This window comes from Manis pentadactyla, chromosome 11 (assembly GCF_030020395.1).
Source record: "Manis pentadactyla isolate mManPen7 chromosome 11, mManPen7.hap1, whole genome shotgun sequence".
NCBI classification, from domain to species: Eukaryota; Metazoa; Chordata; class Mammalia; order Pholidota; family Manidae; genus Manis; species Manis pentadactyla.
In genome coordinates, this window is record NC_080029.1 from 25,813,370 (window position 1) to 25,839,613 (window position 26,244).

At 48.6% G+C, this 26,244-nt stretch overlaps 1 protein-coding gene across 1 annotated transcript in view; it reads right to left on the bottom strand.

Annotated features, from left to right (window-relative positions):
* ESRRB (estrogen related receptor beta) overlaps positions 1-26,244 on the bottom strand; it is a 161,490-nt gene that overhangs the window by 46,851 nt on the left and 88,395 nt on the right. Inside the window, exon 3 of the mRNA XM_036913085.2 lies at positions 5,238-5,647. Within this exon, the coding sequence (XP_036768980.2) occupies positions 5,238-5,647 (410 nt within the window). The remainder of the gene's footprint in view (positions 1-5,237; positions 5,648-26,244) is intronic.

The following is a 26,244-nucleotide window of genomic DNA, read 5'->3' on the forward strand; positions in this document are numbered from 1 at the left end:
ATTAAAGCTCTGGGCAGGACTTCAGTGAAGACATTGGGCACCTAAGGTGGGTCAAGAACTGAGAAGAGGAAGAGAAGGGGGTACTCTGGAATCTGAAGGTTGAGGGCATATGGGTGGTATGGTTTTTAAGACTGGAGATACTAGAGCTATTTAAATGCTGATAGAAGGAAGAAGACTATAGAGAGTGAGAAGATGAAAGGGAAAAGGTAATAGGTTGGAGGGCCTCTGGGAAGTAGAGAGGAGATGGAACTCAAAGCCTGAGAAGAGCTGGGCCTGGAGTAGGAGACATCTCTTCCATTAGAGAGTGGGTAGCGATAAATAGTTGTGAATTCAATAAAGGAAAGAGACCACAGATAAGGGAGAATAGGTAGGTTTTGTGGCAACCACTGAGGGAGGGAGTTCCCATCCAGGGGCTTCAAGTTTCTCAATGGAACAGGATGCAGGGTCATTGCTAAGAATGAGAGACTGGATGATAGGGTCAAGGTTTAGGGTACAGCTTGTTAAAGTCCCCCTGGTGGCTGCTCACAAGGCCACCTCATTAATTTTGGTATTCATTACAAAGGTTTTCATTGCTGTGGGGAGGTGATTCACAGTCTAGAATCTGGCACTTAGCCCTATGATCCAGAAGCCTGACTTTGCCAGTCACAGAGCAGGGCTCCGTCTCTCAGGGGCAGACTCACATTGCCCAAATTCAGGAACCTGATGTATAAGCCCAGGGAAGCCAGCAGAGTCAAGTACAAGGAGAAACTGATCTGCCTAACCAGCAAATTCACTCCAAGAAGACCTACAGAGGAACTAGATCATCATCAGGAAGATATTAATCAGATCAATTCAATGTTTAATCACACCAGGCTGTCCCCAGGCTGACCCCTTTTTCTTAGGAGTGGCACGTTTGCCAAAGTCTTCCTTCTTTTTCTGTGCCTCCAAAGCTGATCAGTCCTCTTCAGTGGGCACATTTTTTTCTTTACATTTACTAGTAAATTCAAACAGGTTGAGGGTTATCTCCTTTGCCATGGAGCCATTCTGCCCTTTCAGGAAGGTGCCATTTTTGTCTATCTCTGAGCCCATCTACTCTAGGTAAATGTCACCACATCCTCCAGCACTGACAACAGACCCCTTTTCACAGCACAGAATCAGGCAGGCGACGAAGCTGTGATCAACAGTTAACATGAACTACCAGGGTCTGATTAAAAGGCCCACGAGGCCAGGAGAGCAGCATCTACCTTGTTCAGTGCTGTAGCTCAAGGAAGTGCACACTTTTTCTGTAAAGGGCCAGCTAGTGAAAGTTTCAGGCATTGTGACCAGAAAGTCTCAGGCATAAACTACTCATCGCCACAGCTGCAGAACCGAAACAGCCCTACGGAGACTCTGAACAGGTGTGACTGTCCCACACAGGATCTTTTGCAAAAGCAGGCAGTCTTGCAGGCTGGCCTCGCCCACCTCTCCCATCCCCTAGCCCCATTCTATCGTGCTACACCTAAGTACGACCAAGCACACAGAGAAGGAAGGGCTGCCTGAGGGCTTTCTCCCTAAGCCTATCATGACCTCCTTATTTCTATAAAGTTCCATCTATTGTAACCACTGAACTGAGCAGACTGAAGTGATCTAAGGAGGGAGGCGGGTTGCAAGCAAGCATGATTTTCAGAGCTTTCCAAGCATTTATATATATTTGTGACTGGATTATTCTGAGATTAACAGCTCTCCATCCAAGTCACTGGATTTTTAAAAAATAGCCTGAATGTCCTTTTTAACTGGGTAGATGCTTAGGAAATTGTGCCCTGGATTGGAGCCCGAGGCTCTCTATGCCTGCAGTCTTGTGTACTCTTAAGTATTAGATTCCAGCTTCTTGAGAGCAGGTACCACGTCTCTTTTTCTTGTGCTTCCCCTTCAGTACCTTACTCAGAGAGGGGCTCAATAAAATGCTCACTCAGTTCTTAGCTTGCAATACCTTTTTTACCTTTATACTTCTCCTACTTTTCTGAATTTTCTACAACGATTACATTCAGAAACAACAAATCACAGTATTTGTTAGAACGAAACCACAGAGTTAATAAAATAAACAGAGCAACCCATCAGCCTTACAGTTAACTTTTCTCTGACCTAAACTGAAACTTCCTTCTTGTTCTACATGAAAAACTCTTCTTGGGACAAAGAAAAGAAACAAGCCGCAGTTTGGTTCTGGTTGCACTAAAGGCTGCTGTTTGTCTTTTGACTTCTAGGAAGAGATCATTATCCTATTCGTGGCAGCAAATAATTAAGACTATTTACAAACCTTTCATGCGGACTCTGACTTGCTGAGGAGATTCTCAGCACCTGAGCCCCTGTTTCTGAGTCTACACCAGCTTCCGCTTTCACAAAATCTGATCCAGAACCTTCCAGCTCATTTAGAACAATACAGAGAGAAGAAAATGTAATTGTATCCTAATAAGCAATTTTTCAAAAACTGACTTCAGAGGGTTTTAAATAAAGGTAATCTAACCAAGACCACTTTTGGGAAGAAAAACACTACTATTTCAGTAACTTAAATTGGTTTGAACATCTCATGTTTATTTGTCAAATATCAACATATCAGACTAGAGGTCTCCTGGCTGAGGCAAGAGACTTAGAACTGCCATGCAATGTTTTTCAAAACAGAGATTCCAGGGGCTTCCTCCCAGACTCAAGGGTATGAAGCTGGCAGGAACTAGGATGTGTTCATTCACTGTGCAGCAGAGTGCCTACTGCAAAAGGGCTCAGTCAATACTTGATGAAAGAGGTTGGTATCATGGCTCCTTCCGGAGAAGGTACAGACAACAGGGGCCTGGGGTTTTAGGAAAACTTACATTTTACTGTTTTTACTCTTTTGCATTGTTTGAATTTTTACCATGTTTAGTTTTAAAAGAAGGGTTCATTTAAAAAATAAATATTATCTATAACCAAAATAGCTAAAATAATTTAAATCCTGTTAAGTCAAAATAATTAGAGTGTTTTATTTAAATACACATAATCACAAAACCCTGCTGCATAAAGCAAATTACATGTCTACTGTCTGGGAATATAAAATAGTTCAACCATTGTGGAAAGCAGTATGGAGGTTCCTCAAAAAACTCAAAATAGAAATACCATTTGACCCAGGAATTCCACTCCTAGGAATTTACCCTAAGAATGCAGGAGCCTAGTTTCAAAAAGACAGATGCACCCCTATGTTTATCGCAGCACTATGTACAATAGCCAAGAAATGGAAGCAACCTAAGTGTCCATCAGTAGATGAATGGATAAAGAAGAGGTGGTACATATACACAATGGAATATTATTCAGCCATAAGAAGAAAACAAATCCTACCATTTGCAACAACATGGATGGAGCTAGAGGGTATTATGCTCAGTGAAATAAGCCAGGCAGAGAAAGACAAGGACCAAATGATTTCACTCATCTGTGGAGTATAAAAACAAAGCAAAAACTGAAGGAACAAAACAGCAGCAGACTCACAGAACCCAAGAATGGATAACAGTTGCTAAAGGGAAAGGGACTGGGGAGGATGGGTGGGGAGGGAGAAGAGGAATAAGGGGCATTACGATTAGCACACATAACATGGAGGGGAGGGGCACAGGGAAGGCAGTGTAGCACAGAGAAAACAAGTAGTGACTCTATAGCATCTTACTACGCTGTAATGGGGTATGTGGTGGGGACTTGAAAATGGGGTAATCTAGTAACCACAATGTTGCTCATGTGATTATATATTAATAATACCAAAGTAAAAAATAAAATAAAATAAATTATATGTCTACTGTCTTAGTAATATGTCTTAAGTGATATTGTGAAAGTAAAAATAGTCATTGCCAATTTCATTCAGCAATTACTAAGTGCCAGGCATTATTATTTACGTGCTTTATATATATTAACTCACTTAATCCTCTTTTAAAAACAGCTGTGAGGCAGGAATGATATGATCTCACCTTACTGATGGGGAAACTGAGGCAGGGTGCCCAAGGGCCATCAGTTGTAAGGTAATGGATGGAAATGACCAAGAGCCCAGGTGTTTACCCACTGAATCACACTGTCTCAGCTATTATATGGAACTCAAAATATGGCCAATCCTAACACCCTCAATTGATTTCATAAATAAATAGCCCCAAGAAATTTAAACAAATATTTGTTGAATGAATAAACTGAGAATCATCCCAGGGAAGCTCTGTCTGCTTCTTTGGAAAGTGAAATGGGGATAGGGGTGGGGGTGGGGGGAGGGAGGGCCACCCTTGGGACAGCCAGGCAGGGCCAGGGCAGGACAGGTGGCCCTGGGCTTTCTCCAGGCTAGTTTACAGTTTGTGTCCCCATGGGGTGGCACCTCAGTTACCTGAGGAGCGGGGCTGCTTGCCCATCCCATCACCAGCACCTAGAACAAGGGCTTGCACTTACTAGTGCTCAAATGGATACTTGATTGAATCAGCAGAGCAAGTATCTAGCCAGTGGCCTGCTGCAGGAAGAATCTCAGCTACCATGTGCTGAGCCAGTCTTCTGTGTTGGACCCTGTGAGGGTGGACCCCTCATTTTCCCCAGTTTACCTAGGGGTGACTTTACAGAGAGCACCCATCAGCACTCTTGCACACCTTCATCGGGGTGATTCACTTAAGTCCCCATTGAAAGAGGCAGCCATCCCCTTGACCCTGTGGACATGACTCAACCCCTGTGTAGACACGTTATAAAAGGTCCGTGAAGCCAGGCCACGCTGGGATTCCACAGGGCACGTGGTCAGGGGGAGCCTCCCCTTGTTCTACTGGCCTGCTTCTTTCACAATGAAGAAAATATTCATTCCACTTGTGCAATTAAAAATGATCAAAGCAAATTGAAGGGACCCTTTATATTGTAAGAGGGTCTGGAAGTACAGGGCAAATAATACTATTTCCCCCCCCCCAAGGCAACGTTTTAGAAGCACACATTTGACAGCGTTCTTATACAAGAGAGAGGGGTGCCTGCAGTAAAGCATTTGCATGGATTTGCTTTGGGTGTTCTGGGGAGCATATGGTGGGGTGGGGGTGGAGGACGTATGCCATTTTAACAATACCTTTAACTCCTGGAGTTGAGTCCTTCTCCAGAATCCCAGAATAAGAAACCCTGAGACAGAAATGGGACCCGGCAGAACCTCTGCCGCAAGGCTCCCAGACCTGACATAGTAGCCACTCTGGGGAATCGCCTGGTTTCCTGCTGGCCCTGCAACCCAGGGCAGCCCCACCCGCACCCCCGGCCCTGCTGCCACGCACCTTGGATGGTCCTCTTGAAGAAGGCCTTGCAGGCCTCACAGGAGGCCACACCGTAGTGGTAGCCAGAGGCAATGTCCCCACACACTAGGCACAGGCGTTTGGGGATGGCGTTGAGCATGTACTCGCACTTGATGGCCGAGTCCTCCATGATGCCGTTGGCACAGTCCTCGTAGCCCTTGCGGCAAGGGGTACCTCCCAGACCCGTGCCCGCGAACATGGGCGGCGAGTCCAGACCACTCGCGTGGGCGCCCAGGGCCAATCCGAAGCCGCCGCTGGCGTCGGACGAGCCACTGGGGCTGTGGTGGCTGAGGGCGTCGATGCCAGAGGACGGGCTGGATGGCTCTGTCTTGATAAAGGAGCCGCAGCTGGAGCCCAGGTGCCGGTCGTCTGCAGACATTCTGTTCAGTAGCCTGTGGACACAGAGCATGGGGAAGTCAGCTCTGAGGAGGGTGCGGTGGGTGTGGCACGTCCCCAGGAATTAGCTTTAGGCTTCGGGCACCAAGTGGGCGGGGCGAATGGGAGGGGCTCTATGCTAAGGTCTTGATGAGATAAAATGCTGGCTGAGAAGGTCAATTGGTCAGGACACTGCACAGCCCAAAGCAAGTTTCTGCCATTACCCCCCAGAACCTTCTGAGTCCTCAAAGAAAAAAATTGTGATCAATAAACTTACGGTTAGGCACCCCAGCCCTTTGCAAATTGCTGGCTTGAGGGTGACAAAAAATTCAGCCAAAATAGTTGGCCAACTTTTCCCACACACAGTAATGCATGGTGGCTGCAACTGAGAGTCGGGTGTGCCCGGCCCTGACCAGACACTGTCAGTACAACGACCTGATAGCCCATTTCACTTGCTCCTCAGACATAGGCCTTGGCCTCCTCTTTACCTCCCTCCACACAGCCAGGCCAGGAGTGGGACCGATGGACCCCACCCAGCCTCCTGCCTCCAGATCCTGGCTGGCCCCGGAGGCCCTGAGTATAGGCGGCAGCTGGGTTTCCCTGAGCGTCATCACCTTGCCCTCAGCTTCTCTTGCCGCGCGAGGAGAGAGGCTCCTCCCCCCGCCCTGGGAGCGGGGATGTGGGAGGGTCCCGCCTTGTCTGCCTAATCTACCCAGCCTGGTTCTGCGGGGAGGGGCTTTCGGCCATGTTGGCAGGCTCCTCTATGGTGAGGCGGGGGCGCCTAGAGGTTCTACCTCCAGTGATGCTCAGAGGTAACCCCTGTTTTCTGTGCAGCCCATTGAGTAAAGGACTGGCCAGCACCTGGGAAGAGGCTGCATCATCACACCCACAAGGCCCACCCGCAATACCACCAAACACAATTTCTGATGGGAGGGCCCTTCACTGCTTCACTGTCCCTGGTCCCACTAATGATTTCATAGTCAGCCCACCTCCTAAGGGGTTGTTCCCCTCCATTTACACTTGAACATGTCCTAAGACAGGGAAGTCATTGTCCCCATAGACACTTCTAATCAGAAACTGAACTGCAGATTTAAAGATAAAAGATACATATAAGGCTACTATGCTCAAGAAGTTTATTATCTACTGGAATGTAGTGTTTGAAGATAGAGGTCCAAACTGAATGTTCCTGAGTCCTCTGAGACACCTCTCCCATAAGCCTCATGTTCAGGGTTTCCTCTGGGTCCTTTGCATCTCTGGCTGGTGCCCTGTCATCTCCCTGGGCTCTGCATGGCCACCTGCCTCCAGCCATCCACCCACAGCGGGTCCCTGCTGTGTCCTCAGTAAACAACATCGGCCTGGCAGGGCATAATACAGACAGAAGAGTAGCCTGACCAGGTGTAAGTGTGCCTGTGGGTCACCTCCCCAGAATGAGGGCAGGCAGAGAGAGCTGAGCAAGACCTCTTTCATCTGTAATCTCCTCTTGTCACTGCTTCAGACTCTGCAGTCTGCAGGAGCATCCCATGCCCTCTGTGACAAACACTGCTGGGCCAGACAGCTCCCAGACCCTCGCCCTCCAGCCCTCGCCTCCCCCAGGCTCATGAGCGCTCGCTCGAGATCTCGGGAGATACACTTGACATAAACAGTGATTCTACCAACTACAGTAGATCTCCCTTATCTTCAGTTTTCCTTTCTAAGGTCTCAGTGGTCAGTCTCAGCCTGGAAGCAGATGGTCCTCTTGACATACCCTCAGAAGGTCAGTAGTAGCCTTCTGCTGCATCACAATGCCTTTATCACTCACCTCATTCGTCTCATCTTGTAGGCATGTTATCATCTCACATCATTACAATAAGAAGGGGAGTACAGTACCATAAGATGTTTTGAGAGAGAGGGACCACATTTCACGTAACTTTTATTATAGCATATTGTTATAATTATTCCATTTTATTATCACTTACTGTTGTTAATCTCTTACTGTGTCCAGTTTATATATTAAGGTTTATCATAGGTATGTATGTATATATAGGAAAAATCAGTATATGTAATGTGAGGTGCTATCCGCAGTTTCAGGCATCCACTGGGGTCTTGGAACATATCTCCCATGCATAAGTAGGACTACTATTAATCCTATTGTGCTATTTAGTGAACATGTATCATATGCTGCCCACTTCCAATCTGTCCCTTGGATGTACAAGAAGCATGTGCCCTGAAGGACGTAGATAAAGAGACTGCAGCCACTCCCAATGGACAGGAGGCCACAATTTTCCCAACTGTCTTCCGCCAGCCTCATGGCTCAGCCAACCCTGAAGGACACCCAGGGCAGGCAGCGGTTTTGTCCCCTAAATGGTCACCTCCCTTCCTTCCCTTCTTCTTGATTCAGAAGGGCATAAAGCATTCTTCAGTGGGCTGGGCAGCCAAGTGTACTGTCCAGACCCCTCACCCCAGGCCCTGGTCAGAGACTCCGGAACTAAGAAAGAAGCAAACATGATCCTAGCCTCTGAGTTGGCATGGACTTCCAGCTACTAATTTAGTGCCTGAGCCCCGGCTGGAGCCACTTTAATGATTTCATTCCTGTAGTATTCTCATTTCTGTGGCCATTACTTTGGCTCCACTGGATTATCTTTTCCAGGTTGTCTTTTTAACACATATTTCAGGGGCCTACCATGCGCCAAGCACTGGCCAGATAAGACATGGCCAGTACGGCTCATGATCTCAAGACGCTCATCCTCTTGCAGGAGGGGAAGACGTGGAGCAACCAGTGTGTGGAGCGCCAGGTGGCCAGAGGTCCTACGTGGACAGGGGCTCCCTGCCGGGCGCAGCACCTGACAAGTACTGAGGAGAGGGTGGCAGCAGGTCACATGTGGCTACAAGGTCAGGGGAAGCCAGAAGGGGCAAGTGTCCACTGCAGGGAACACTCAGGAGGTGGCTGGGGTCCTGTGGTCCTCATCCACCTTTGCAGACTGAATGAAGGATGCCCTCCTCCCCCAAGCACAGCTTCTTTTCTGCACTGAACGGTCCTTCCAGACTCTTCTGCCTCTTCCCACTCTCAGGGGCTGCCTGGCCACCCCTCTGCTCTGAAGGCTGGGCCAGACCAGTGGCCATTAATCATGCGCAGTCACGTGTTTTCTCTTCTCTGTACTATCTTACTCAATCCTAACAATCAGTCTGCCAGACGTTTTTATCCCCACTTTACAGAAGAAAAAGGCTGGAGGTTGGAGCTGGAGCTAGTCACCTGAGTATTAGGAGAAACTAGGATCCCAACCAACACAGTCTGACTGCAGACCCAACACCTTTGCTCTGCAACCCTGCCTCCCCACTACCAGGCCTCGGGGAGGTGCTGCCCTGGGCAGACCCTCCTGTCTACAACCCTCACAAAAATGCAGAGAAGAGCTCCAAAGCCCTGGACCCTCCTTGCTGTTTTTCCTTGACTTGCAGTATGAGAGTTGAGAACTCTCTGGGGGCACAGAGCCCCTCTGGGATGCCTGGTTCTTGATGCACCAGGCAGGGGAAAGAAAGTTGCTGGAGAGGTCAGACCCCTCCCTCCACTTGTCCTTGACCTCCAGCACATCATTCATGCATTCACACACAAAATTTAAAGGGAGGACAGAGGAAAGAAGCCTAAGAAGGAGGTAGAGAAGTGGCCAGAGGAGTTGGAGGAGAATAAAAAGGGAACATGTCCCGGACAAGTACTGAGGAGAGGGTGGCAGCAGGTCACATGTGGCTACAAGGTCAGGGGAAGCCAGAAGGGGCAAGTGTCCACTGCAGGGAACACTCGGGAGGTGGCTGGTGACCTCACTAGAGCAGTGTCATGACATGGTGGGATGGAAGCCCCAGTGCAGTGGCTGGAGGAGGTAGTCAACGCAGACAATTCTTTCTGGAAGTTTGGCTGTGAAGGGTAAGAGGAGGGGGTGAGGGTGGGGTACTTCCTTGTAGTCCTTCAGGCAGCACCATCCACTTGAACTTGGGTATTTCAGGGGCAGAGAAGAAATGTTTTTATTGGTACTGTTGGCGATCATTGGTTTCTTTGATGAGGAGGGGGTGTGTTAAGAATGGAAGGAATTTAAAGTATTTAAAAATTACAGATTCCATACTTTGCAGTTAGCCCTGGGCAATCCCCATCTCACCTACCCACCCAGTAGAATTACCCCTCCACCCACTTTCTCTCCCCAAAGTGCACAGTGAATTATATGGCAACTCTATGCTGAACGCTAGTGGTAAAGAGCAAATCAGGATGGACAGAGTGAAGACACAAAAAGTAAATGTCAGCTTTTCTCAAATTCTAGCTCAGCCTTCATCAGTCAGCTGAGGTGCTTCTTCAACAAGTAGCTTCCTGGCCCAGAACACACCCCAGTCATAATCTGAACATGCATCTTTGCCCAGAAATCTGTATTTTGGGGTTTGTCTGTGTTCAGCACCCCAGTTATGATTCTCAGGGGTGTCCAGTTTGAGTATCGTGGAAACGATGTAGTCAGAGGACCTGACGGGGTTTGAGGGACCCTGGAAGGCAGGAAATCAGGTGAAGCACAAGAGAGGGAGGGAAGGTTGGCCTTGCAGAGGGAAATCTGGAGGTGGCAGGGGCAGAGATGAGTAAAACCCCTCCCCTGCCCTCCACCTCTGCTCAGCTTCTACTCCACGGTGAAGTGGGAGGCAAAGAGAATGAAGGCTGAGGGCAGCAAGTCTGGGAAAGGGAGAGAAGCTTGCCGTAGCTCCTGTGGGGGGAGGAGAGCTCAGAAATCAGGGGCTGAACAGTTTGCCAGGCCCCTCAGCCCGCTCTGCAGGGACACCACCGTAGCAGGGAGCCTGGCCCCCTCCAACAGCTTAGACTGGCTTTCTCAGCCATGTGTTACTGACATTTGGGACTGGGCTATTCTCTGTTGTGGGCTGTCCTGTGCATTGCAGGAAGTTAAGGAGCATCCCTGGCCTCTACCCATTGGATGCCAGGGGCACCCCCCAAGACAGAAACACATACGACAAAGAAAACCTTCTCTGAAGTTGAGCTAAGGTTGGGATAGAGGGGAGTGCGGTCAGAAAGGGCAGAACTGGGAGGCAACGGAGGGGCCAAGAGTGTGGTGGGCCCCAGGGGTGGAGCCTGGGGTATAGCTCAGGAGGAAGGATGGGAGGTTGGGTCAGGGAAGATTCAGGGGTAGGGCCTTGACACCAGAGTCTAGGAGGATGTGGCCATGGGGTGGGTGGCCGGGATGGTGTGCAGGGAGAGTACAGCCTGGGATGAGAGGTGAAGTGGCCGCCGCTTGCACTCTGGGGAGGAGGGAGTCCTGTCGGGTCCGTCATTGGGTTGGCTGGGACCCAGTTCCCGGCTGGGTCGATAACTATTGACTTCACAGGAGGGGACAGATGCCCCATCTGAGCAGCCTTTGAAAGAGCAGCAGTCAGTGGTTGAAGTCCCTCGAGGCATCATTTCCCTTTGATCCATCTCATAACAAGAGCCTAGCCAGCTGCCCTGGCCTCAATTTCTCCACCATCTGATTAGACCTCCTGCCCCACCCAGCTCTTGCCCCTGGCCCTTAGCGTCTTACCCCAGAGTGGCCTGAGGTCAGAGTGACCTCCAAGATGCCTGTGCTCACTGGGGGGCCCTCTCCCTCTGCTGGACAGTGAAATGGGTTGAAGGTTCTTCTAATACAGGGACCAACAGAATTTTGGAAGCTCTGAATGAAACCCAAACCTTTGGACCATCTGCCACGACCTCTAAAGGAAGAGAACTTCCAGGGTACCAGCAGGAGACAATCATACATTTTAAAGCTGGAGTTCCATATATCTATTCCCCTCATGGTGGCCTGCAGGCCTGGCCTGTTTCCTCTACGGGGTAAAGTCCACCTGACAGCACGCGAGAATCCAAGTCACCTGTGGAGAGGCTGCCCGCACAGCCCCCTTCTGGCTCTGTGCTAAGGTCATACCTGTAAGAGCAGAAACAAGCAGTGGAGCCACTTCAGGGTTAGAAGCCCACACACTGGCATCAGCTGAGCCAGTTCTCAACACAGGAGCTGCTGACTTTGAGTTCACAGGTTACCCCCCCGACCCTCACTGTTTTCATCTCTAAAATGGGCTCAATCATAGCACCTCCTTCACAGAGTTGTCTGGGGTGAGCATGACCTACCTACCTCAGGTAAAACATTTAGACTATGCTGGTGCCCAGCAAGCGCTCAGTGGACATTGGCTGCTATTGTGATTATCTCAGAAAACCCCCTCCAGAAAATCCAACAGCTGGCAGCCTGCAGTTAAACCACTGTTCTAAAAGCAAAATTCTTCCCTCAACCAAGTCCCCAGATGAGAATGGAGGATTAATTCCACAAGGAACTTGTCATTTACCAAGAGGGAAAGTGGTTGGTTAGGCAAATTAAGAGGACAAATAAGCCTGAAAGAGAATCCACTTTACAGAAGAAAAATGGTTTCTGAACACTTGAGAGACTCTTATGTACATTTCCATAATTAATTTACTAATGAAGGGCCACTGCGCTTTTCATTAAAGCACACCCTCAGACCCTCCAGCAAGGCTTTATTTACTATGAATCAGCCCCTTAGGCACCTGAATGTAACCCTGCTAAACTTTTTTTAAGGTTATTATTAGAGAATGCAGAATGAGCCTTTAATAGGGGGACGTCATGGGGAGGACCACGTGGCTAAATGCAAATAACAGTCAGTATCCCAGCGCTCCTGGACAGGGATTCACAGGCATTACTGCATGGGAGGGAGGGAAGGAAGGAAGGACAAATGGATGGAAGGAAGGAAGAGCAGGGGCTGTTGGGGCACTGATGAACCAAGGATTATCATTAATTCAATTACGTGCATCTGAAGTCCATTAATTCTGTATTTTTTCTTTAAGTCAGGTATTTCTTTAATTCACATTGACCTTCCCCCTGAGTAGTCTGAATCGCCTATTTTAATAAATGGTATTTGTATCACTCCTGTGTGACAGAAATCTTGCATATGTGTGTCTTTCAAAGTAGTTCATTTTTCTGGAAAGACACATCAGAGCAGCTGGCATCAGTGAATCCTAAGTTGTCGGAGACCCTCCCTCCTACTCTGGTGACCTGCAGATGAGGAACTGAAGCCCCGAGTTGTAACTAATTCAAAGTGACTAACTAGATAGCCAGGCAGGTTGGGGGCTGGTTGGGGGTTTAGAGGCACGGTGAGCGTGAGCCGGTGACATGCCCAGGAGAAGGAGCTGACCCAGGCAGTGGCCCATCTGCCACCCTCCATCACCATGTGGCTACCTCAGCACCGTTCTTGTGGTGGTTCGATTTTATCTGGTCTTCTCAGGAATCCTAACACTCTCTTTCTCTTTCTCCCCTTGGGGGACCCTCTGGAGCCCAGGACTGCAAAATGACCCAAGAGCAAACTGGCTCCAGTGAGAGCCTGCCTTCCCCCAGCCTGCTGGAGCTAGGGCAAAAATCTGTAATTAAGCATCTTGTCGCTAGAAAGATTAGTCAAAACCAGGCTGATCCCGGACAACTGATTGAAATCTCATTCCACACAAATTACGGCATGGAAAATAATGATGGGTAATTAGTGCCTTTCAATCGAGGCTTTTTATCCATGATTTTCCAGGCAGCATCCATCATAATGAGAAGAGAGAGGCTCTGCTATACCCCGCTGGACACGGAAGGGCCACCCTGGGACAACTGGAGGGTTCCCCCACCCTCCGGCACCACTGGCCTCAGTGGACAGCCACTGTGGGATCATATTGTGGCTCTGTGCAAATTAGAAAAGGGGCCCCTCCAGGGGGACCAATTCAAAACTTCAGCCCCACCTCAGTCCTCTTAGCTGAGTACCCTCATGCAGGACCCAAAGGTACCTGGTGGCTCTTACTTTAGCCCACCGGCCAGCTTTGACCACCACAAAGGGGTGTGTTTGGAAGAAGCATAGCATCACAGATTTAGAATTTTACCCTAAACATACTTCTAGCCTTCTTCCTTTCAAAAGCTACAGGAGATGTGACATCTGTCAATTTTTCTTAACTCTTCTTGAATCTGTTTTTATTTTCACCCTTTATCAAGCAATGATATGACATAAATCTCCCCCTATTGTCATTGAACAGATTTGGCAGTTTCCAGATGGCATTTAATCTTCACAGTAACTATGGTGCTGGGCTGTCAAGCTCAGTGGTTGGAGCTGGGCTTCTAATACAAATGCTTGAGTTTGAACTCCAGTTCTGGCCCTAACACGTTATTTAAGGGTCTGTGCATCAGTTCCCTCATCTGTAAAATGGGGGTGATAATTGTCATATTGATCTTCAGAAGGTAGTCTTGAAGATTAGGGAGTTAATAAAGAAAAGAGCTTAGAACAGTGCCTGGCATACAGTAAGGTAGCAGTTGATCGTGCACTACTTTCTGGTAATGAGGAGATGGTTTCCATTTGCAGTCTCTAAAAATGTTCAATCCCACAGCAAACAAGATGGTCTTACTCCCTTTCTTCTTCCATCATTCGTCCACCCATGCATCTATTTACCAACCCATTTAATCACTCATTTTTGAGCCTGTCTGGGTGCTGAAACTTCCACTGAGAAGGTACATTTTCAGGCAAAGGGGATCTTATTCTGGTATTAGAACTATTGGAACAAACTAGCCTCTCTCCTGGGAGCTGCCATCCAACTCCAACATTCATATTTTCTCTCTCTCTCTCACAGGCAAGTGCACACCTGGAGCTCCCACAGGAATTGCCACATTCCTAAAGACCTCCACCCTGCTGGCCCAACTGACTGACCCAGGCACATGCACCCAACCCAAGCAGGGCCAATGAATTTCTCCCATGAGATCTTGGTAGCAGGACTACATCTCCAGGGACAGAAGCAGTAGGCAGACAGCTGGAGCATGAGTAAGCTCATCCTTCACACCAATGTGCGGGGAGGGAGAAGGCTATCCAAGCTGGTGGCAGAGAAGAGTGCTGGCCAGGGGCAGTCCTGGGGGCCTGGAGCGCTGTTGGCGGCTGTTTGCAAGCCCAGAAGCACCTCTGCTCCGGTGAGTGAACACAGCCTGATTCCCTGACACCACAGCTCACACAAGGCAGGGTTCTGATACCTAAACAAAAGAGCAACGCACTCACCATTTCATTTATTCATCCATTCCCTCCTTTCCTTCCTCCCTCCCTCCCTCCCTCCCTCCCTCCTTCATTCCATTACTATTCTTCATTCCATTACTATTCCTTGAATATCTACTGTGTGCCGGAAACTATTCTAGCTCAGGAGATGGATCAGTGTACAAGGTGGGCAGGTTCCTGCCATCAAGAATGACAATACCATGTTTAATTGACTCTGAGCTGGACCATTTTTTCATATTTTAACACCCTGGCAATCAGAATGCATCGATGACATGCCATAGTTTAACTTAATTAGTGGTTCCAAAAATAATGGTATCTTTAACGTTATATGATGTAGATTCAATAAAATATGGTAAATAAATATAGCTGAGACTGCTTTGAGTTCACCAAAAGCAATTTGATTTTATTCCTAGATACCAGGAGGATGACATTTCTCAGTCTCCCTTTAGGTTAGCTGTGGCCATTGACCGGGTCCTGGCCAGTGGGATGTGGGTGAAGTCATTTAAGCCACTTCCCTATCTGGCCCTAAAAATCCCCATGGCACTCCTCACCCCCTCACTCCATCCCTCTGTCTTCCTCCAGGATCCAGGCAAAGAATCCAAGGGGTTGCTCCCAGGCCCAAGGGGATGGCAGAGCCACAAATTGGAAGGAGCCTGGACCTATGAATAATGTCAGGAAAGGCTATCTGCCAAACAGCCTCACCAAAATGCTATGTGGGAAACATGTGGATTTCTGTTGTGTTATGCCAGATAAACACTGGGATTCTATGTACTAATAGCTAGCGCCACCCACCCTCATACAGTAAGTAAACATCCAAATTGTATACATCCGGTTAATGGTAAGGGCCATGAAACAGGTAGTAGCATGGGGCAGTGGCAGACATGGCAGCCAAAGAAGGCTGAGGAGGTGACATTTAAGGAGAAGCCTGAAGACAGAAAGTGAGGGAGGCACGCAGGGAAAGCTCTGTGTTGGAGGAACAGCAAGGAGGCAGGGAGAGGCAGGCAGGGCCCTCTTCCGGCCAGAGGCACTCAGACCAGGCCAGGACCTCAAGGGACTCTAACCTGTCCCTGGCTGCCTGCCTTTATTAAGGACCCCAGTGATAGGAGATCACTAGTTCAGGAGGCAGCTGTTTCCATCTTTAAAAAAAAATTTCTTTGCCAAGAGCCAAACAAACTGTTTCTTCTTCTCTCTGGAACTTCCCATTAGAGTTTACACAACTCCCTCCCTCAGGACCTACAATATAAGGCTAACCCCCTTCCATATGACAGCCCTCTAGATTGCTGAAGGTAGCTCCCCACTCCCTGAGGAGCCCTCTCCTCGCCAGGATCAACATTCCCTGGATCTAGAATAGCTCCTCCTCAAACTCTGCCCTCCTTCGAGAATAATCCATCTGCTCTGTTTACTCCTCATAAAGAGGAGCATCAGAACTAAGCACAGCCTTCCAGGTGAGTTCTGACCAGTGCAGAGCAGAGCAGTGCTCACACCTCCCTCATCCTAGACACTATACTTATGTTGATGCAGCCCGAGATGGCATCAGCTTTTAAGGGGCTTGGTTCATGCTGCCGACTTCCACTGTGCACCTTGTGCCAACATACATCTGACTCGCTTTTGGGTGTGCTGTTGCTGAGCCTAACTGCTTCTTCCTCATGAATGTCCCTACAGGGCAGTATGCAGACCCAGTGAGGGGAACAATGCTTCCATCCACCACCTGGTCACAGTAGTGGCGTTTCCTAAGCAGCCTCCTGCAGAGCAGGGATGACACAGGAAGCTTGGAGGCACTGTCCCTCCCATTCTCTTCCTGACTCAGTTTTTCGGTCTTTGTGCTAACAGGCATCCCAGACAGATGAAAAGAGACATCTTAACTCAGGTGGACAGGTCGGGGTTGTGGCACTGAAGCCAACTGGGGACCTGCTTCTGAGCTCTGTAATGACAGTGATAATGCCCATGTACCATGGGCTTTCTCTGTGCTGGGCACGGGACTGCACGTATCAAGTCAGTGATTCCTTGCAACAACCTGTTGAATGTAGGTACTACAATTTTCCCCATTTTACAGATGAGGAAACTGAGGCCAGAGGAGCTAAATATCTTGGAAGGAGTCACACCACCAGAAAGTACTGGAGTGAGTTACAAAGAAAAGGGGGAAAAGTCACAATACTCTTCTGCTCAAAACAGCTAGGGGCTTCCATCACAATCCCAGTAGAGCAGACAGCCTTCCCGCAGCTCAGCCGTAAGACCCTCCGATTCTGGCCCCACCACCCCTGTGATGCTGTTTCCTGCCCGCTCTCCCCGGGGATCCCTCCTAGCCACATGGCTGCTCCTTGGCCACACCATCATGCCCCCTGCTTGAAGCCTTGGCACCTGTACGTGAGGGTAGGGCTGCATCTACTTTCTCTCTGCTCTTCTCCACTGTCTAGAGCACTACAGGCACATAATAGGTGCTCAATAAATACTTGTTGCGTCAACAAATGAATGAGATATGAGAGTTAGGTGGGATATGAGTCCTTAATGCCTGCACCCTCTCAGGAGGTGACAGTCACAGGCCTGAGCCCCAGCCCAGGACTGGAATCAGAGTGAGGGAGTTGGCCAGTCTGCAGGAGCAGAGCCCAGAGACCTGGTCCCCACTGAAAGGAACTAAAGGATCAGCCTCACCACCAGTTCCCATGAAATCCCACTAATCCTGATTTAAAGACTTTCCAAATGATATATAGGTTTTTCTTATTTTCTCTCCTGTTGGTTTTTTGAAGCAACCAAAACCATGTAATGTGTTCGGAAGTCACTTAGAGAGCCTAGTGTCTGAGACCCTGTTCAAACTATTAAACAGGATATTTTAACATGAAAAGCAATATAATTTATGAAAACCTGTGGGAAGTATGGTTGGGAAAAGTTTGCCTTGACTTCGGTGCCAGATCCGTGACTCTGTATAAATGCAAAAGGTTCAGGTCCCTCCCTGCCCTCTGGAGAGGGGACAGAACAGGACCCAGGCTTCAGGTTCTGGGTCCAGATCACCTGGGTTTGAATCTTGGCTTTGTCACTTACCGGTTGTGCCACCCGTTGCTTAACCTCTCCTTGCCTCAGTTTCCTCATCTGCAGAATGGGTAATGTAAAGACGCCTACCTCACAAAACTTCTCTGAGGATTAAATGACACAGTGTGAAGCCCTGACAGCTGCGCCTGCACACAGGAGGTGCTCAGTAAACGCGAGCTGCTTCTATTACTCCTCAGCTCTCTGGGCGCAGGTCCTCCCAGCGACAGCAAGGAGCGCCTGGCAGTTTGGGTGTCCGTGGGCTCCTCTGTAAACTGAATATAAGAAGAGAATGCAGAAACGGAGGAGCCGGGGAAGAGATCACTCCCAGGCTCCTTGGTCCTCCACTAATCTGGGGGCTGGATTTGCCAGGCTTGCCCTTGGAAATGCTGTCACTTATCACCCTGACTTCTCCAGACGGGCATTTTGGCTATTGATCTGATAAATAAACAGCCTGCTAGCTCGATCAAAATGTTATTTTGCATTTCAATTACTGCTCACTAATGCAACCTTCATCCCACCCAGATGCTGTCGGCAATGACACCAGCCTGCGACTGCTTTGAGAGGTGGAGCCACCCCCTGCCTGCACCCAACAGGATTAGGCCTCCCTCCCGGGGAAGTCGGAGCAGGAGCTGGGAAGCTGCCCTCAGGGGGGTGGGGGTAAGGTGGAAGGCGAGAGGAAATGTCCTCCGTGGAGTGGAGAACTGGAGGGGTGGGGCAGGGGCTGCCGTCAGGCTGGCCAGAGAGGCCCTGGTGGCTGCAGTGTGCCAGACTGGGACATCCAAGACGAGCCAGTGGCTCCCTGGGACCTCAGCGTCAGGCCCCCATATCCCCACTGCTCTGTTGAATGGCCTTGGTCAAATCCTGACACATCCCTGCATCTCAGCTGCTACACTGCTAAACTGCATCCAAGAAAACTACCTCCTACTTTGCTGGGTTGTAAAGACTCAGTAAGAAAACAGAAGTGGAAACCATTGGAGGAAAGAAAAATACCACTGTATTATTTAATGGAATAATCATTCTAAATTTCTTTTCTTGTGAAGCACTTACTAGGTGCAATGGTGATCTACACATATACGCGTATTTAATCCTAGTCTACAGGCGGGAAGATCCACACAGGCATTTGAACACTGAGCCTCAAGGGCTGCACCACTTCTGCGGTCGGTCCGCTGGCTGGATGTCTGATCCATGCCGACAGCCGTGACTGGGGCTCACCACCCTGCACCCCCACCCACCGCCCCACAAAGATCAAGGACTATCTCTAGAGAAGTCGGGTGACTCCAGATGGTTAATTTTTCCCTTTCCTGACCAGACTGGCCTGTAAAGGCGGTAGAGGAGAATTCTGCTCTCCTCCTGGGAGGTCTGGGCTGGGAGGAGGGGCAGAAGCTGCTGACAGCCAGGAAAAGAAAAGCAAGCGTCACAGACCAAACGTGTGTGTGTCCCACGAAATTCTTATGCTGAACTCATACCCCACAGTGTGATAGTATTAGGAGGTGGGGGGACCTTGGGAGGTGACCAGGTCATGAGGGTGGAGCTCATGGATCCCTCCTGAATGGGGCCACTGCCCTTATAAAAGAAAGCCCGGAGAGCCCCCCCCCTTCCACCTCAAGGGGGCGCAGCAGAAAGACAGCTGTCTGTGAACCAGGAAGGGGGCCTCACCAGACACCAAATCTGCCAGCTTCTTGATCTGGAACTTCTGGCCTCCAGAACTGTGAGAGATAAATGTCTGTTGTTTCTAAGCCACCCAGTCTATGGTATTTTGTTATGGCAGCTGGAATGGACTAAGATAGGCCGAGCAGAAACTCTTCTCTGGACCACCTGATACAGGGACCAGTGTCCCAAAGCCAGCCACCAGGACTGAAAGGACAAGGGGCAGGTGAACACAGCCTGCTCAGCGAGACACTGGACTGTTCACAGATCTGAAATCCTGGGCACACTTTGGTGACACAAGAAAGGTAGAAGAGATGTCACTTGGAACCAGAAGAATTGCCAGGCTCAGGTCATCCCTGTCCAGGGCTATGAGGGATAAGCAAGGCCTATGAGCCCTGACTGTAGAAAGTTCAAAGTGGATGGAATGGGAGCCCCCAGCATCAAGGGAATGGCAGCCACAGGCCCCGGGGGCCCCTTTTGGAAAGGACTGCACACTGCTCCAACCTCTGTGTGCCCTGAAGGAATGGACGGTAAATTTTGGCTGACTGGCCTAAGTGCCAAAATTGCTTTGTCCTTTGTCCTCTTAGTGCACATATACACACATACACACACATGCCCTTCCTACTCCCCACCAAGGGTGGAATTGCAATTTTGCAGTTTACGTTTCAGGTTAAAAAATAATAATAAAGGGTCTTCTGAACTCTTATTATGCTTGGTAGAAAAAGCCTAGCAACTAAATGATATGGCTTCTGCCCCAGCTCTGAGGCTGTGTGTTCTTGAGGCTGTCACTTGCCCTCTGTGGTCTCAGTCATTCTAATTCCCTTTCTGGAAAATGAGACCACCCTAGCCATCTGCCAGAGAGGCCTGAAGACATCTCATATAGGAAGTAACACAGTGGCCCCTCTGGAAGGAGGCTGGACCACTGATCACAAGATTCACTTGGGAAGCTGGACACCAGTCACAAGCTTTGTGCTCATGCTGGTTTCACAGGTAGCTCAAGGGTTAGAAAGGAAATCATCTACAGAAAAAAAAAAATCCACATTATAAAATGAAACACTCCCTGTAATACAATGGCCTGAGATCAATATGACATGTAAAAACTGGGAATCCATAACTCTCCGGTCTCCTGCCTTGATATGTCCACCTAGCCTAATGCCAGTCCTCCTGCCCCCACAGACTCCTCTGGCCCAGGAGCGAGGGAGCAGGACTTCTCCATCCACATACACCCCAGAGCTGCCGGCCCATCTGCCGGCCAGCTCAGGCCAGGCCACCCTGGGAGGAGTGCGGGCCCTCCCAGTCCAGGTTCAAGCCTTGGCTCTGTCCCTCCCTTCCTCCATGACCTTCAGCAGGTTCTTGACCTTCTCAGAGCCTTAGTTTCTTTATCTCTAAAACAGGGATAACCTATCTTGCTACGTCATAGAGTTACTGTGGGTATCAAGGTAGGATATTATTTTCAAAAGCTTTGCAAAATGACAGCCCCCCACAAAGCTGTCACACCTTCCCCACCATCCTCACTCCGGCATTCACAACCCTGGCTCCCAGACAGGAAGTGAACAGGTCTTCAGAGGAATCACTCCCACCAGGTGCAACTGAAAAGGTCTCACAAAGGTGACCGAAAATGAAACTGAAAACCCAAGTTTTATGAGCACTGACACATCTATCCCGATAACCCTCACCAGGTCCCTGAGTAATTATTCTTCCCTCCCCACCCCCATTATAAGGGTGGAAGGTTTCCTTGTTCAATGTCACTTTGTTGGTTGGGGGCAGAGCCAGGATTTGAACCCAGGCCCCTCAAACTCCTGAGTTGTGAGCCTGACTTCAACATTTCACAGCCTCTCATTATAATTCCAAATGGAAATAGAAAGTTTAAAAAGTGCAGAAGCAAAACACCTCACTTCAAACATGCTTCAAAACTGCAAGGAAGGTCTGGGGAAATGTCACAGACCAGAGGAGACGAAAGAAATCAGGTGACTAAATGCAGTGTGGGATTGTGGATTGGACCCTGGAAAGGAAAAAGGACATTAGTGGAAAAACGAGTAGGTTCTGAATAAAGTAGGGAACTTAGTTAATAGTAACGTACCAATATCAGTTTCCCCATTTTGACAACTGTTTTGTGGTGATGTAAGAAGTTAGTGAGATGGAACACTGGACAGGGGCAGACAGGAACTCTGCACTAGCTTTATAATTTTTCTGTAAATGCCAAACTATTCTAGTAAAAAGTTTTTTTAACAACTGGAAAAAACGTGAGAGCTCCGACTTTGCCTCTTGAGATGAACAGCCGCATTTGCTGACCTGTCCTTAGGAAGCATCTGCATTCAGACCATGGGCTCCTCCTTCTGGGCCAGAGGCCTCTAGTCAAGGCTTGCTCTTCCTTAGCTCTACCCCTTTGCACACACAGTTCCACGACCTGGGATGCCTTCTCTTCTCTCCATCAGAGGTCACAGTATGGCCTTACTGGTCTAGAGTCATATAGATGATCAAATCCTGAACTAGTTATTTCATTCCTGCTGATTTAGACTAAGACAGTTCATCAGAAGCAAAAGCTACATGCTTGAAATATGACCTGTAGGATTCACTTCAAATGCACACATATACACCACTTGAAAGAACCTCAGTATTGGTAAATAATGCCCCTTCCCCTGGGTTGAATTGTGTGAATTGTTGTGGGATACAATAGGAATTGGAAGACAATGGTGAAACATGCTGGGAATAAAATCTAGTCCCAACCGTGGTCTGCAAAGCTCTTGTGACCAGCCTGGCTACCTTTCCAACGTTACCCTCTGCCCTTCTCCCTGTTTGCTATATTGGCCTCCTTTCTTAAACACACCAAGGGCATTACTACCTCAGGGCCTTTGCACTGCCTACACATATACAAAATTTAAAAAGTATATGTATGGAAGATAACTTCAAGAAAAGAGAAATAATATTTGGGAAAATTAGCTGAACTTTAAAATTTTTTCTCAAATTATTTAGTATTTAACATGGTGTGAAACAGTATAAAGAAGCATGCTTTGATATCATTCAGACCTCATTTCAATGTCTACCTGTCCCACTCATTTGCTGTGTGGCTTTAGGCAAGCCACTTAACCTCTCTGAGCTTCAGATGTTTCATGTGTAGAAATGCTCCTGCATTCCTTTATTCAGAGGGTTGCTGTGAGGACTAAAGAGAAAATGAGAATAAAGTGCTTAGCACAGCACTTGGCACGTAGGTGTGGCCTCCAAAAGGTCATTTTCCCCCACTGGTCTATGCAGTTTTGTTTTGTGTTTATTTTTGTTTTGGACTGATTTCAAGCATCACTGCCTCAAGAACATTCCAGAGTTAGAGACCCCCTCTGGAACCCGAACAGTGATAAGCACCAGACCAACTGCTCATCAGGCTTCCCACAGTAGTTCCTTAAAGGCAGGGCTCTTATCTTGCTCACATCTGGATCTCACAACACCTGGCTAAGTGCAGGGCACAGGGATGGCTCTCAGTGATACTGAATGAATGAATGATTCACAGACCAAGGCAGGGGTGGGAGTGGAGCAAGTTTAGATGTAGTTTTTGTAGAATTTTAGGGGTAGTAAGTGATCAGAAGGCTCATTTATTTCAATTTCCTCTTTATAAATGAAGAACTTCAGGCTCTGAGAGAGTGAGGAACTGGCCCTGGTCACTCAGCCAGTGAAGTCAGGCACTTGGCTCCCAGCCCACCAAGCCATGCCACTGTACCTCTAGGGTAGGAGCCCTGGACCCCAGGAGTCGGATCTGGTCCTCTCTGGCAGAAGGTATGGGCCAGGGGAAGAGAGGGTTACAGAGTATCTACTTCCAATCAGTGACTGTGCTAATCAATCAACTCAATTAAATCTAGTGTGCTTAAAAAAAGTAATAACAAAAACAGCAGAAAGTAATGACTAATAATCAAGTAAAATTGGATTATTTCTATGCTGACTGGTTGAGGTGGGTAGGGAAGCAAGAAAGTTCACTGGAGTGAGGGAAGAGAGAAATAGCAAGCTCATCAACCCAGGGACGCTGGGAGCCTGGGAGACCTGCTGGGGCAGAATTCCAGGACCCTCGATAATAAAATCCACCACCAAACACAGCATTAGGCTTAGCCACTGTTTGACGTGTGGCACACATATTAACTCACTTCGTCTTCCCAGCAACCCTATGAGGTCAGAATTATCATGATCCCATTTTACAGATTAGGAAACTGAGGTGCAAAGTAATTTGGTCACAAATTACTAGGTAGAGCCGGAATTTGTGGGGACTCCTGTGATCTAACACCAGGGTTTTGTCCTCAAGGACATGCTGTCTGCTTGGTAGTTTTTGGGGATAGGGGGATGTTACTTGTTTGTTTATCAAATTTCATTTGCCACATATTTATTGAGTCAAACACAACAGGGACTCTGCCTAAACCCAGGAGCTCATGGCAGGTACAAACAAGTGAACAATGACAATAAAGCATTCAAAAGTATGGTAATAGAGTCCACACATACACAAATTCATGGGACTCCTAGGGCAGAGAGAGGGGGTATTTAACCCACCTTAGGGAACAAGGTCAGGGAAGGCGTCCTGGAGGAGGAGCCTTCTAGGCTGTCTTGAAGGCCAAGTAAGGCCAATAATGGGAGCTGGTGTGGAATGGCCAGCAGCAGGACCACCATGTGCACATCGCAGAGGTGGGGAACAGCGGTACATATCCAGGAAAGTGGAGGTAACTTGGACCATCAGGGACAGGGGCGTGCGGCAGAAAGACCGCAGGGAAGGGCACAACCGGAGATCCGAATGGAAAGGTGGGCAGGAGTCAGTTCCCGAAAATCCCCACGTGCTAAATTAAGAGGCTTGGACCCTGGAGCCTTTGCAGGTGGCGCCGGCTGCAGCGATCCTGAGAGTCTGCTGGGCTGGCGGTCACAGCCACACCCTGGGATGCAGCGAGATGCGGGGGCAGCTCCCCTGCTGCACAGCTGGAGCCAGTTACACAGTACACTCAGGCAGGGCGAGGCTGGGCAGTCCACCGTTTCTCACGTCCATCAGCAAGGAAATGGAGGCTCCCAAAACTAAAATGACTACCACATAGCCTGTTTAGAACTCAGGCCTTCTGCCTGGAAGTCCTGTCCCCTTTTTTCTCCCATGCACCCATTCTTTGCAATACCAATGCATTAGCAAAGCTAGCTATTTAAAGGAACCCCGCAGCTAATCCTTGTGTAAATGGAAACCCTTTAACCAAAGCTAATAATCGCCTGGTAATCCAGCTGTCACCTAATTCTGGATTTTACAGTACAGCATCAGGGCTGAGTTCTTCTTGTCCCTACAAAACCGTCCTTGTGGGGAGAGGGTGGGGCTGGGATAAGAAGCTGGTAGAAGGATGTAGCTTGTGGGCAGAGGGGTGGTGGGTTGCCAGGCACACGTGGGACATGCTGCAGTTGTGGGTAGGAAGCAGTCCTGTCACTGAGCCAAAGCCTCGGGCTTCCAGCAGCAATGGCAGGCGGGACCTGGGGGTACTTGGTGATGGGGAGAGGCAGGGGGAAAGAGGGGGCTCAGCCCTTCAGGCCTCCATGAGACTTGGAACATCAGCCAGGTTGCTCTACAGTCTTCCAGACGCCAAGAAACAAGAAAGGGAGGTGCCCCATTCCTCAGAAGGGAAAACCAAGGTAGTGGTGGATAGCATGAAGTCAGTAAGTCTATCCTTTTACCCCATCAGCACTCCCCAGTCGTCCCCCATAGCTTGGACTGCAGGTGATTCCCCTGCTCTGGGTCAGTCTCCAGTATTTGATTATTAGCTCCATGATGGCAGGGGCCACGCCCTATATTCACCTTTGTGCCCTAGCACATAGCAGAGTGCCCAGTAAACAGCAGGTTCTTAATAAATGGGTTAAGTGGGAATTAAAATTGGTTCACTTTACAGAAATTAAATTCAGAAGGGGGATAAAAAAGAAGCAAGATTCGATTTAAAGCTGATAAAGGGAAGGGGACAAAAATGAGAAATCATATGTATTAAGCATCTCTTGTATGCCAGGCATTACACTAATTCTATTTAAAACAATACTACTTTATTATGTAAGTAGAATTACATATTAAATAATAATAGATATTAAATAGTAGTATAATAAGAACAATACTATCCTTATATTCTGGCTGATGTAACTTGCACAGAATGGATGAGTAATGTATTAAAGATTATCTAGCTAATAATACTAATAATTGCCAATATTTATTGAGAGCTTACCATGTGTTAGGTGCCATGCCAGCATACCATTCAGATGTCCCAGGAACCTTACAAGGTTGGAAAGATTATTGCCTGTAATGAAGTTGGGTGCTGTCCCAGGTTCTGACGCCACACTTACTCTGCCACATGCACTGCCCCTGGCACCCTCCCCTGTCCCTGCTCCCACCCCCACCAAGTGCCCAGTAGGGATGCAGGCAGATGGAGGCTGCCCAAAAGATCCTGGGAAAGCTGGAAAGGATTCATTCAACTCATTCCTATGAAGAGCTGTTGAACTGAAGGAGGCTCTAACCAAGGTGCCCTCAGAAATTTCTCTCCTGTTTTAAGGATGCTTGGGTACAAGTGGACAAAAGTGGGTACAAGTGACAGCACACAAACGGACCCAAGAAAAGAACTAGAGAAGTAAAATCCAAGTGCCTCCTGTTTAGCTCTGAAGCAGCAGCGCCTCCCCCCCCCACCTTTCCAGGAAGGCACATGATTCCATGGAAAGACCCCAAAGTTTAGAGCCAGACCATTGGGAACCTGGATCTTGGCACTGCCACTCACCAAGTGGCACTTAACCAGTGTGAGCCTCCATTTCTCCATCAGTGAAATGGGACACCCAGTTCTCTTCCAGGTCTCTTGGGGGGATTAAGAAATCTGTGCATTCAGAGGGGAAATCTGCAAAAAGAAACAAGATTCACAGAAAACTTCGT